This window comes from Embiotoca jacksoni, unplaced genomic scaffold (genome assembly GCF_022577435.1).
Source record: "Embiotoca jacksoni isolate LCO1_2020_lvr unplaced genomic scaffold, fEmbJac1.0.p SCAF_11, whole genome shotgun sequence".
Taxonomy (NCBI): Eukaryota; Metazoa; Chordata; class Actinopteri; family Embiotocidae; genus Embiotoca; species Embiotoca jacksoni.
In genome coordinates, this window is record NW_027185241.1 from 8,266,152 (window position 1) to 8,279,392 (window position 13,241).

At 39.3% G+C, this 13,241-nt stretch overlaps 1 protein-coding gene across 1 annotated transcript in view; it reads right to left on the reverse strand.

Annotated features, from left to right (window-relative positions):
- The window catches only part of LOC138194289 (uncharacterized), a 28,398-nt gene extending 15,472 nt beyond the window's left edge, over positions 1-12,926 (reverse strand). The window contains exons 1-9 of the mRNA XM_069142910.1: positions 12,716-12,926; positions 12,443-12,552; positions 12,194-12,337; positions 11,908-12,063; positions 11,122-11,231; positions 10,881-11,004; positions 9,694-9,786; positions 8,972-9,040; positions 2,101-2,154 (exon numbers count right to left, since the gene is read on the reverse strand). Coding sequence (XP_068999011.1) covers positions 2,101-2,154; positions 8,972-9,040; positions 9,694-9,786; positions 10,881-11,004; positions 11,122-11,231; positions 11,908-12,063; positions 12,194-12,337; positions 12,443-12,552; positions 12,716-12,911 — 1,056 coding nt within the window. The 5' untranslated portion in view covers positions 12,912-12,926. The remainder of the gene's footprint in view (positions 1-2,100; positions 2,155-8,971; positions 9,041-9,693; positions 9,787-10,880; positions 11,005-11,121; positions 11,232-11,907; positions 12,064-12,193; positions 12,338-12,442; positions 12,553-12,715) is intronic.
- Positions 12,927-13,241: the final 315 nt, after the last annotated feature.

The window sequence follows — 13,241 nt, forward strand, 5'->3', positions numbered from 1 at the left end:
GCACACATAATAAAATAAATGTAGTGTCTGTCAATCAAATCACTGGGACTATTGTAATTTCAAAGTAAAGGCACATCTTAGTTCCCATATGGTGCTGCTGAAGGAAGAACAAAAGCATCGTGAATCAACAGAATACCTTTGAAACAAGATTTGCAAGGAACCAGCTCAGTTGTTTGTGCAGACTTAACGTTATATAAGTAACTTTGAGATATGCAAGAGCAAGTTAGACGGAGGCGAGAGCTAACCACTTATCTACTGCACTGAAGAGAGGAAATAAGAGAGAAAGTAAGACAAAGAGGGAGAGAGAGGAGGCAAGTGAGAGGGAGACTATAATGTAGTCCAATGTGTCTGTCTCACATTTCTGACATCCCAAGTATGACTCTAGCAATGCAGCCGTGATGCGATCCAGCAAAACACTTTCTGACCATGAGGACTGGTATGCATATGTGATTGGCTGTAGGCCTGCTCAGAATTGAGTGTCACAGCTGTGCGTCTCTGAAGTGAGTTTAAAAGTTCAGCCCCCTGATGACTGCTCTCAATCTGTCAGCTGGGGGGGGGAAGAGAGGAGGCTGAGCCTGGAGGGTGGGGGGGGGGGGGGGGGGGACAGAGGGAGAGCGAGAGAGACTGCCGTGCTCTTCTGTCTGACACTCAGCAGCACACCTTCACTTTCTTTGCTACTGACAGTGGGGACTTTAAGCACACCGACTGCACATTACTCCCACTAAAGCACAGGAAAAGCAGGCGTTTACACCTCTCTGTAACAAATTCACCGTTATGCTCTACGTGTAAGCACATAAGTGTCGAGAGTAACCAATGCAAATGTATAAATACCTCTAGATACCAAAGGCAGCTGAGCTGAGGGAAATATTCACACAGGTTTGAGACTTTTCTTCTTCCCACTGGAGCGATGAAAGATTTGCCTACAAGTTGGTCTGATCCAGCAGTGGCTACATATCATCATAAGTCTGCCTTCAAGGGGACTCATAAAAAGACATCACTTAATCTTGTGGATTGACAAGTAGGAACAAACGCCGATAGAGATTTTCCCCTGAACACAGAGCTTGCTTACTGGCCTCATGACTGCTCTAAAGTACCTCTTTTACCTCAATATATATATATATATATATATATATATATGTGTGTCCTCGTGTTCATGGTTCAATTTGTTAATGGGAGGATGAGTATTTAGTGTTGTTTTCACTGGCCAAACTGCAGAAGCACTTTACTAAGCTGTTCATTTTTCAACAAGTTCAAGCAAATATGTCAATTTAATAGTTGATGATGATGATAACACTTTATTGTCAGACAAGTTTAAAAATTTTCTTTCATCACAGCAGCTCCTTTTGCAGTATCATAAAGATCTTAAACTATTTGGACAACAGACAAAGATCCACACATTACACCTTACAATCTGTAAAAAGTCTAATTAAAGTCCCTCCAACAAATATTTGATATTGGCTTATGTGTCATATTTAACTTTAGGAATGGCTGGTACACAAAACAGTGCATCAGTCTAACCTTATTAAATCATTGAACCCGGTTTAACTGTAGTCATTTGTATTCACTGTTGAGGACATGGTTTGGATCAGTTACTATTCAACAGGGTGATTTTATAGAGCTTCTCGATCTCGAGGGGTTGGCCGTCTTTGAGCAGATTCTTATTTAGTGGGACAGTTTTTGACTTTAAAGTAGTGAGCAAACATTTGTATAAAATTGTATATTTCTGTCGAGACTCACAGCAGCATCAACCTCTTCATGCTCCCTTTTTCTATTTGTGATTGGTACACAGTTAGCTGGCTACACTGGAAGTTAATCCAATCCTTTCTACAAAGCTTTGATTGGTTAATTCTACAACAACAAAAATCAGCCTTCAATTAATACAACACAAGACTGGGAACACAGATAGCTGGAGACAGACATGCTTAAAATACAAAATTTACTTGAACAAAAATACCCATAACAAAAAAGAGAGCCAAATATTTGATTTCGGTGACCACAAAACATGTTGACACATATCCAGAATATTAACATTGGTGAAACCAAAGCTGGCCAACATATTTTAATAGACAAAAACAGCTGGGCAATGACTTTACTGCTTACCTGGATAACTTCATCATCCTCATCCAGGAGAGCCTCCAACACATCCACTGCCATCTAATGCAGAGAGAGAGAGAAAAAGAGAGAGAGAGAGAGAGAGAGAGAGAGAGAGAGAGAGAGAGAGAAAAAGAGAGAGAGAGAGAGAGAAAAGATAGATATCTGAAATGATATTAACTAAAAATGTCATTTTAGAAAACAATATTTCAAGTCTCACAAATTCATCAGTGCACACTCATGATCCCTTCTCAGCTCAACCCACAAACAAATACGCACAGACAAACACGGTGTTGTTGCTAGTGTTGTACATCTTCCAGGCAGCTCAATCAATCGGCGTGATCAAAGGGTCTGATAAGCATCCAAGAGGTCAGCATCCCATACCAAACATCGTCAATACCAACAAGACAACAGACGTGGCTGTCGATAGACACACTCACCAGTGCTTATCGAACAGTCAATAGTCACACTGCGCACCAAGGCAGTGGCCTTTTTAATCCATTTACTGACATTAACACTCAATATATTCTTTGCACCCCACCTCCAGGCTACACGACAAACCTAAAGATCAACCTGTCCAACTGCCAATATTCCCCCTGCTAACCAGTATTTGTCTGATTTCCTTTCTATAGTTTCCTGAAGAGGCGGTCTGAGGTCTCAAAGGAGTTTAATGTTAGGTGACCTTTGTCACAGTATTGTCTGGGTCAGTTTCTGTGGGAAGTTTCCATTACAGAAACCAGACCTTCACTAAAAGTAGTCTGTGTGTTTGTTTTGCTCCATGCCTCTCCTTGTGGAACCTGCGGTTGTGGTGTGTGTGTGTGTGTGTGTGTGTGTGTGTGTGTGTGTGTGTGTGTGTGTCCCCAGGTGATGATATATTGATTTTTGTCAACTTCAGGTTGGAGGCGACTGTTAGCCAATCACCCGTGGTGAAGGGCAAGAATAAAAGGGATGCGCGTGCACGCACACGACACCTTGCAGTCGCACACTGCAACAAAACTACACACAACAGTGAGCACAACAAGGAGCACTTGTTTCTTGTTAAGGCAGTCTTATTAGCTGGAGAGCTTCCTAATTTTTTCCCCTCCTGCTCTTTGGAGTTTTATTCTCTTTTCATTAAGCCGACGTGGTTCCGGTGGTGATAAAAAGGTCTGGCGATGCATAGACTAGGGGAGAGTCAGGTTAATTGAAAGTATCTCGTTAAGAGTGTGGAAATGTGCATGTCAGGGAGTCAGTTGATTGATTGCTCGACCAATTATCAGCTGAATACCCATTGTCCTTAATTAATTAATGACTGATTAAAAATACACAAACAAAAACAACTAATCCCAGTTGACGATGAATGGATTCATGCCCAGCGTCAGAATTATCTACTTGACTTTCATTAAATCACAGCAATGTGACACGCACGCATGCACGCACGCACAGTAATTCGAGCCAAGCACTAGATATAAGAGATAGGGGTAAAGATCTGTCTGGGTATTAAACAACTGATAAAACAGGCACTTTTGGAGACACAAAAATAGAACACGAGATATCTGGAAGCCAGGATAAGTGAGCAATGATAACCATTATATCGGCTCCAACTGCACTCCTTGCTAACTACACTGGTCAGCCCAGGGGCGAGTGATTAAAGATTCAGAGATTCTTAAGCCGCTTCACGCTCTAAACAACAACAAGATTAATATTCCCATGAAGATAAGGGGAAGAGAGGGGCTACTACGAAGGAAAAAGTGAGAAAATTGGAAGGAAGGTACAAAAAAAAAAAAAAAAAAAAAAAAAAGTATCTTCATAAACATTGCAAAAGTAGTCCATGAACAACAACAGTGCACTACAAAGATAGACACACACACAAACACGCACTAACACATACCAAAGACACTACGTACATGTCCTCTTTACTTCAACACCTGTTATGTGAAGGAAAAAAACAACACTCTGGGGAGGAACTCATTTATAATGTCCAATGTGTGTGTGTGTGTGTGTCCGTTTCTGTATGTGTAATCTTCAGGCAATTTTGTTTAACAGAATCATTTCACTGGAGCGCACGGCAGAGACAGGAGAAAGACAAATCACTTTACAAGCGAGGGCAAGCCATGTCTCACACACATACACAAACAGGGACATCTACACTTAAGTAAATAAATCCTGGGGATGTCAGTGCTAACTGTACTTGCAAGCAATATTGGAAAGTACAAGCTGCGCATCGTGAGCTAAATTTAAGAACAGAAACGTTCAATAAATAACAAACAAGAGTGACAACGGCAAGGAGCGTAACTACCCATCAGCTTCGGCGACAACTTCGCTCAAAGACACCTTAGTGGCTGTCGGAGGAGGGAGGCTGTCTGTCTGTTTGTCTGTTGTGTGGCAAGTGAATCAGTGACAGTGATGGGTGATGATGATGGTAATATGTGTATGTTTCCACAAGTGTGAGGGAGTAAACAGTGAGACATTTTTACTACAGTAAAGCACATTTGCATTTTGTTAAATATGAAGTAACATGTCAGTGTGAAACAATAAAAGTTGCATTTATTGCAACAAAATCTATAAAAAAAATTTAAAAAAAATAAAAAATTAAGGGACTATTTAATGATGGAATACTATTTTTTTAGACCTTTAAATGATTAATTAGTCAACAAAATTAAGATATTGACAAAGTTCAAATTAATTGGATGGTTGGTGTGACCAATAGCAGGATATTGTATTTATTAAAGCAAAGATAAGAAGCAAGCCCTCACACTGCACAGACAGATTAATCTATGATTTTGTTTAATAAGCAACTTAATTACAAATCAACTAATCATCACAGCACTCGTTTACTCTAAATAATATCAAGAAAAAGGCCAAAAAGAAGCAAATGATGAATGGATACATTTTCTGCTTTTCTGCAACCAAAACTCAAAGATATTCAATTTACAAATATATAAAACAGGACAGCAGCAAATTCTCTAAACATGTAACCAATTCATACTGATTGATAAATGATTAAAATCCTTAATCAGTTATGACAACTGTTATCCATTCGTCTTCTGTCCATCAATAAATCTATTATCTCATTTCAGCACCAGAAACTCAGAAAAATTGTAAAAAATAAAATATCTGGTTACTAGACAAAAATACGTCCACAGTTGCCTCACTCATGTTGTTTTCAAGCACAAATCATTTCCTCTGACTCATTTTCCATCCTGGAAATGACAAACAAATTTGGAATGCATTTAAGTGGGGGGTTTTTTCTTCTGAAAACCAGTGAAAACAGAAAACAAGACTATTTTCCTCTTCTAAATTAAGTGGCACAGATCCACATCTTGCAGAAGCAGATGACTGAGGAGAAAAGCAGCAGTTGTGAAACTGATGTTTTCAGAAATGTATTAACCGACTGGAATTTTTTTTTCTGTGCCATTTATTTATTTATCTTACAAAGTACACGAGACAATTACATAATGCAACATGTTTACAAACAGCTTATGTCACGGTTCCAATGCTCTTGTCCCTTTTACAAAACACCCATTTTCTCAGCCAAATTTACTGTCATGCTGAGCTTTTCATGTGCTATCAGCTTATTAACTGAAACGAAGCGCTCTTTTAAAAAGATTTTTAGTTAAAACCCCTTTGTAAGTAGTGGCCTTGAGAGATGATTTTGCATTATAAAAGATTACTGTTCATCCACTATGTACTATTTACATCCATTTCACTATTTTGGATCAATCAATAATATTGTAAAAGCAGCCAATCTGCACAATTTTTTATGACTAACCCTATTATCGTCCCAAGAAATCCATTCCCTTTAATGAAATATAACCTTGCAAACCTTTAGGGAGAAATGTCAGAGGTGATAGTTCAAAGAGCAAAGGTCATAATACAGTGGTGTGAAGAAGTGTTTGCCCCCTTCCTGATTTCTTGTTTTTTTGCATGTTTGTCACACTTAAATGTTTCAGATCATCAAACAAATTTAAATATTAGTCAAAGATAACGCAAGTAAACAGAAAATGCAGTTTTTAAAATGAAGGTTTTTATTATTAAGGGAGAAAAAAAAAATCCAAACCCACATGGCCCTGTGTGAAAAAGTGTTTGCCCTCTAAACCCAATAACTGGTTGGGCCACCCTTAGCAGCAACAACTGCAATCAAGCGCTTAAGTCTTCATTTTGTTTTTCTTCAGCCATTCAAAGGTGGACTTGCTGGTGTGTTTTGGATCATTGTCCTGCTGCAGAACCCAAGTTGGCTTCAGCTTGAGGTCACGAACAGATGGCCGGACATTCTCCTTCAGGATTTTTTTGGGAGACAGTAGAATTTATGGTTCCATTTATCACAGCAAGTCTTCCAGGTCCTGAAGCAGCAAAACAGCCCCAGACCATCACACTACAACCACCATATTTTACTGTTGGTATGATGTTCTTTTTCTGAAATGCGGTGTTACTTTTACACCAGATTTGATGGGACACACACCTTCCAAAAAGTTCAACTTTTGTCTCGTCAGTCCACACAGTATTTTCCCAAAAGTCTTGGGGATCATCAAGATGTTTTCTGGCAAAAATGAGACAAGCCTTAATGTTCTTTTTGCTCAGCGGTGGTTTTCATCTTGGAACTCTGCCATGCAGCCATTTTTGCCCAGTCTCTTTCTTATGGTGGAGTCATGAACACTGACCTTAACTGAGGCAAGTGAGGCCTGCAGTTCTTTGGATGTTGTTATGGGGTCTTTCGTGACCTCTCGGATGAGTCGTCGCTGCGCTCTTCGGGTAATTTTGGTCAGCCGGCCACTCCTGGGAAGGTTCACCACTGTTCCATATTTTCTCACTGTGGTTCACTGGAGTCCCAAAGCTTTAGAAATGGCTTTAGAACCTTTTCCAAACTGATAGATCTCAATTACTTTCTTTCTCATTTGTTCCTGAATTTCTTTGGCTCTCGGCATGATGTCTAGCTTTTGAGGACCTTTTGGTCTACTTCACTTTGTCAGGCAGGTCCTATTTAAGTGATTTCTTGATTGAGAACAGGTGTGGCAGTAATCAGGCCTGGGTGTGGCTAGAGAAATTGAACTCAGGTGTGATAAACCACAGTTAAGTTGTTTTAACAGGCAAACACTTTTTCACACAAGGCCATGTGGGTTTGGATTTTTTTTCTCCTTTAATAATAAAAACCTTCATTTAAAAACTGCATTTTCTGTTTACTTGTGTTATCTTTGACTAATATTTACATTTGTTTGATGATCTGAAACATTTAAGTGTGACAGACATGCAAAAAAATTGGAAATCAGGAAGGGGGCAAACACTTTTTCACACCACTGTATGTGTGCACTACATACAGCCTTTTGGGGAAAACATCTAACTGTTTGTGATTGGATCCATCACCACCATGCACTTCAGGGCCATTTTTCCTACTGACTAATGGGGTAATACACACCCATATCATTCGACCACAATCACACTATGACATCCTTTTTTTTTTTTGTCAAAAGCCTCCTTTACTCCAATTTAACCCAATAAATGACAAAATGTGCAAGGCTAAATTGCATTCACCAGAAAAAGAGCTTGAGATGGAAATGTGTTTTTTGGCACAGACCATGATACTTTCTCTAGTCTACCACTTGCTTTTGCTAGTTTCAAATTAACAATTATTTCACAGAAATAGCTCTATACTATGCACTAACAAAAAAAAAATTGCTTTAATATGTTCCTTTGGCAAATGTTATAGTCAAAATTTCAAAGCCCTAGCCCAGCTTGGAAGTTCTAAACAAAATATTCAACAGGGAGAAAATACAGACAAATGGTCTCATTCTGGCACCCTGCTAAAAAGGTAGCCTTCAAACTGGTAACTCCACAGACTGAACGCGCACAACTTTACACAGAGTTTAGAGTTGTGAATAGATCTTTAGTCCACAGGGAGAGATAGTAAGTACAACAGTGGGCGAGTGTTTGTATGTGTGACAAAGGAGTAGAGGAAGCAAAGAGAGGAGAGGATGTTCCTATCATATCCGGCCAAGTCCCAGTCTGGGACAGACAAACAGAAAATACTTTCCTTCTACTCTACTTTTTCCCTTAAACTCGATTGCCATCAGAAACTTAAAAATGTCTGATGTTTAAAAGCAAAGATGACCAAGCTTGTACACTAGTGTGTATATGCATAACTTGCGCACAACATATTTGACATTGTAAAGCACTGAGGGTGGGTGCGGTTTGTGCTTTGGGCATGATGACACCAACAGGGAGATGAAGACAAACGACATGTCAGAAACTGCAGACCGAGACGTTGTCATTTTACTGATACACCTGACAGCCCATCTCCCGCACACATGCACCCAAAGATAGAACTGTGGTGCAATGGGCAGGGGGGGAAAAAAAAAAAAAAAGACGACACGGGTTATTTTAGTAATAACCGTAAAGCACCCAACAAGAGTGAGGAAAAATTAATCATTGGATCACAAGAGAAAACAGCTGAACTGCTGTTGGTGTGACAGTAATCACAGGAAATGACATCAAGCGTTAATGAGTGTTAGGGGTTTAGCACTAAACTGAAGGCAGCGAGCCACTGAAATCAAGGCCATTAAAACTGGAAATTGATGAGTGATTTAGTAGACAAGTGCACCGTATCAAAGATATGGCAGCAATTCATCAGAACAGAGCTTTAATCTTTATTATTTTATTATTCCTTCTCCCCATCCCTCCTCTACCTTTACCCCTGTCCCTCTCTATAAATACCACTCTTCAATTATTGACATTAAACTCTGGAGGGGATAAAGACCAGGCATGGCCTTCCCACCTACAGAGCTATTCATTCAAAAGCAAAAGCACACGAAGACATGCACACACATACTGCTGGGCCGCCCTCCCACCATGAGAACATTCACAGAGTGACAACAACAGAGTGCACGACACACAACAAACATTTTACCTCGTATTCCTCTGACTCGATGAGCAGTTTGGCTGTGGTGATACGAGACTCGTACGGAGGGATCTCACTCTGGAGAAAAAGGACGATATCGCCACACCTGCAGTGAGTGTTTACGCAAGCATCCACAAACATAGTTCCTCCTTTGTCTGATAATCACACCGATCCAATTTCAAGGTACAAAACGTTCTGCAGCTATGTGGCTGTTAATCACAGCCAAAGTGTCAGCAGGCTGTGTTCACATCAACCTGCTCCTGAAGATAAGAGTCATAACACTGGTGTCACTGGAATTTCTATATCAAACCATCCGATCAACCTTTCTTATATCACATTTATTCAGTATTTGAAAGTAAACTCTAGAACCATTTATTTGGCGTTATCTAGTGCCCATCCTACATTTCAGCCATTTTATTTTTGTTCTCAAATTCTCTGTTGTACTTTATTTACTTATCCTTTACGACTCCTCCCTCATCTTGTCTTTCATGTCTGCTTTCTCTTCACACACTCACACAAAAGCATACAGTTTTGCAAAAGACTTATTCAATATCTTTTTTTTATTTTTTTTACCATCTCTTCCTCTTTTCTTTTTTTTAAATCTCTACTGGTGTGCGCACTGCAAAACACACTGTGACAATCCCATTAGTTGAAAGGGCTTTATAAATAAACCTGGATCTTATTTGGCACTGGTGTAGGCGAGAAAAATACCAACCACAGCTCCAACTCACCTGCATGTCTTCCTCTGTGGCGGAAGAAGCTGCATTCTGTTTCTGTGCAGGTAGCCACAATACCACGCTCTTCAACAGGTATTCTTTACCTTCCTGAAGACAGAAAAAAATTATATGCATTTCAAGATTTAGCTATATCTGTCTTTAGGCCTGTATGTGTGTGCAACAACAACAACTATAGAATGTACTCTCACACAAATCAGTTTCTGCAGTGTAATCCCATTGTAAAAATTTTTTCCTACAGACTAGATGCACAGATGCACAGATTAACTTAATTTCACATTGTTGATTTCAAAATTATTACCATCGTTTTCCAAAAAAAGACACTTTGGTCACTGGATGTGGGAAGCTGTGAAGTATGACTGGAGCCAGCCTGACCCCTACAGCTTGCAGCTGGTATTATATATCCACTTCAGCTTTAGATTACCATTTCTTTTTTTTAATCAGTTTGGTGATGTGCGTGCTGAAAGAGTACAATTTTCACACAGTTCTGGGTTTATTAGAACAGGTTTTGAATCATCCTCTGCTGACAATTTTACAATACAATGGTGGCTTAACAGCAATAAAAAAAAATGTAAAGAGAAAAAACAAGTAACTATCAAAAAGAGAAAACTTCAACTGACAAAAAAGACAAGTAGTATACAATTTTACAAAAATGTAAAAATTTTGTACTAGTACATATATACACTGAATAAACAGCTTGTTTAATGTGCATGTGTATTAAAACAAAAATACTAATAATTCCATTAATGTTACACTTCTTGTTAGCTGTGATGAGTTCACAAACGTGAAAAGCAATAATACTTTTAAAATATCTCTTGTATATGCCACATTTTTAAAAACAAGTAAAAATATAGAAAATGTTATAAAGATGTTCTGAACTCACTATCAAATGCGTTATACTGCAAACTTCCTTTGGCAATTTGTCTAAATTGAGTCCAATATACTGTTCCCCATCTATTTCTCTTTATCAGATGACTATATGACCTCAATGATCTGCCCAGTAATTAACATTCCTATCGGCATGACCTGTCTGTGTGTGTGCGTGTTAATGTATGTGTCCATCTGCTGATTAATGGCATACAATTCAATTTGCTCAGAATAATTAACTCAGCAGATTCTCGCTTTAATGTGGTGATAACTCATCCTGAGTGTGTGTGTGTGTGTGTGTGTGTGTGTGTACTGACCTGGTTTCTCTCTGTACTGAACAGGTAACTGGCCATAAGCTGTAGAGCCTCAGGGTTGTCTTGGTGATACTGCAATGCTCTCTCAATGAACTCTCTGCACTTGTCTCCAGCGCCTTCCTCCATGCTTACATGCACACACAAGAACAAAGAGAGAGACAACACTCAACTCATCACCAAAGACGCAGCATGAGATGGGGTCATACAGTAAGTGTCAAGTGTGCAAGTCTGTTTGCTCTAGTACCAGAGGTCTGTTAAGTATAGCTCAGCGATGGAGCAGTAGGCTACACTGACGTCCTTCGATGTGGGAAGCTCCGGGTCCTCATCCGGTGAGGCAGCAGCTCCAGCCTGAGCCTGTGTGAAGAGCACAGCGAGGACTTCTTGAGAGTTTTCAAAGTTTATATAACTATTACAAATCCAAACAGAATCAACATGCAGACTTGTTTAAAACAATGATAAGATATCCAATATATGCCACCCCCTCCCCTAAAAATACATTAATTTTGTCAAAGTGAAAAAATTTGTGATGGAAACGATAAATTTAATGATGACCTTAATTTCATGTATTTGCTTTAGTTTCCGAGTTCTAGTATAGTGCATGCTGACTCATTGTCACACTGTAATGGCGTATTGAGATATGGCATTTTGCCTTAGAGATATATGTTTTTCTTTTTAAATTCAATATTACACTCTCATTGCATGCAAAAGTATCAACTATTGAACAAGGAAAACAAAAAAGTGACCAAAATGAAACAGAAAGTCAGAAAAAACATTTGAACAAATCAAATGTCACTGCTATTTTCAAATTCAAGGAAACAATGTTTTCTAATTAGCTACATGTGATTAATAAGATGAGATGAGCTAAGATACTGACATTCATACATTGTCCAACAGCACCCTCTTGTGAATATAAATAACATTCACTAGCATTAAAAGACTTGAGTACAACAGCATTTCCCAAGTTGATGTTGAGTATCTATAATATATAAACCATGAGAGCATGAGATTGTCTGTGTATGTGCTCACTCACTGTTGTTGTTTCCTGTTTCTCCAATGCAGACAGTAGGACTTGTATTCCCCTAGTGTAATAGTCCACTGCCTCCTGGCCTGTGTGAATTTGGCCCAGGTACATGTACTTACTGTGGCCTACATCTGGGCTCACCGCCACTGCACGCAGAAAAACTTGAGAGCCTTGGTCAAGGAAGCCGCAAACATCACTTCATCAGAACAGAATGAAAAATCATAGCTTTGCTCCAGTGAAATGACTGAATAACTGACAAGCAAACAAAAATAGAAAAATGCATAAAGGATATCTCCTTAGCTTTCTGTGTGTCTCCTAATTCAGAGCAAATGTGTCCCTGCATGTCTAGAGCTTGTAGGTTGGTGGACTCCACATCCAGGGCCCGTTGACAGAAAAGGCCAGCCATCTCAAAGTCAAAACTGTCCATGCATTCTTCTGTCTGTTCAACAGATTATCACACAAGACAAATTAAATAGATGATCAGAAAAAAATCTTAAAGGGTATATCATATTTGAGTTATTTTTTTGTTGTTGTGGATATGTACCTTCTCTAGGAGTTGCTGTACTGAGTACTTCTCAGCTGTCTTCTTTTTGGCTTTTTCGTGCATTCTTAGTTTCGTCCTTTCCTGTGGTGACAGACTTACAAATCCTCCATCTGCTGAGATGACATAAGAGTTTAATTAACATTAGTTTTTTATCTCATTTGGCCTCCACCAAAAACAACACGTTGTGTGTTATTTTCAGCTACTTGCTGTCTAAGAAGTTGACGTGGTATTCTGTAAATAACCAGCAAAATGATGAACGAGTGAACAACTTACTCCTGTTTGGACGTTTGTCTTTCCTGTTAGGTTTGTTTTTCTTTTTGCCCTTAGCTTGACCTCCCATGCTGATGAAAAACACGTCTTGAAGTGCCCCAATTTCTGGCCCTAAACCAGGTTTTTCGCAAAGCGTAACTCTAAAACACGCGTGGAAAGCAAGTACAGTACAAGTTAGCTGGAACCACACTGTGCGCATGCGCCATGTAGTGACTAGATCGTTGTACGGAGAGGGGCAGAGGACATAATACCAATAGTTCTGAAAGATCATTTTAAAACTGAAACGGGATGATAATAAGGTTCAGTGTTATTAGCTGTTGCGTTTAAGTCTATGCTTCGACATAGGAGTAATCCCAAATATAAATGAATAAAATGTCATCCTCCAACTTGCTTACTGCTTATGGAGAACTTCAATTCTATGGTTCCCGGTTGTGGGTGGGTGCTAGATATGATTGACAAGTCAATAGACCACTGATAGAGCACGTTGAAGCTGCAGCACTTGACGCATCTGGATCTCAACCAATGAGGA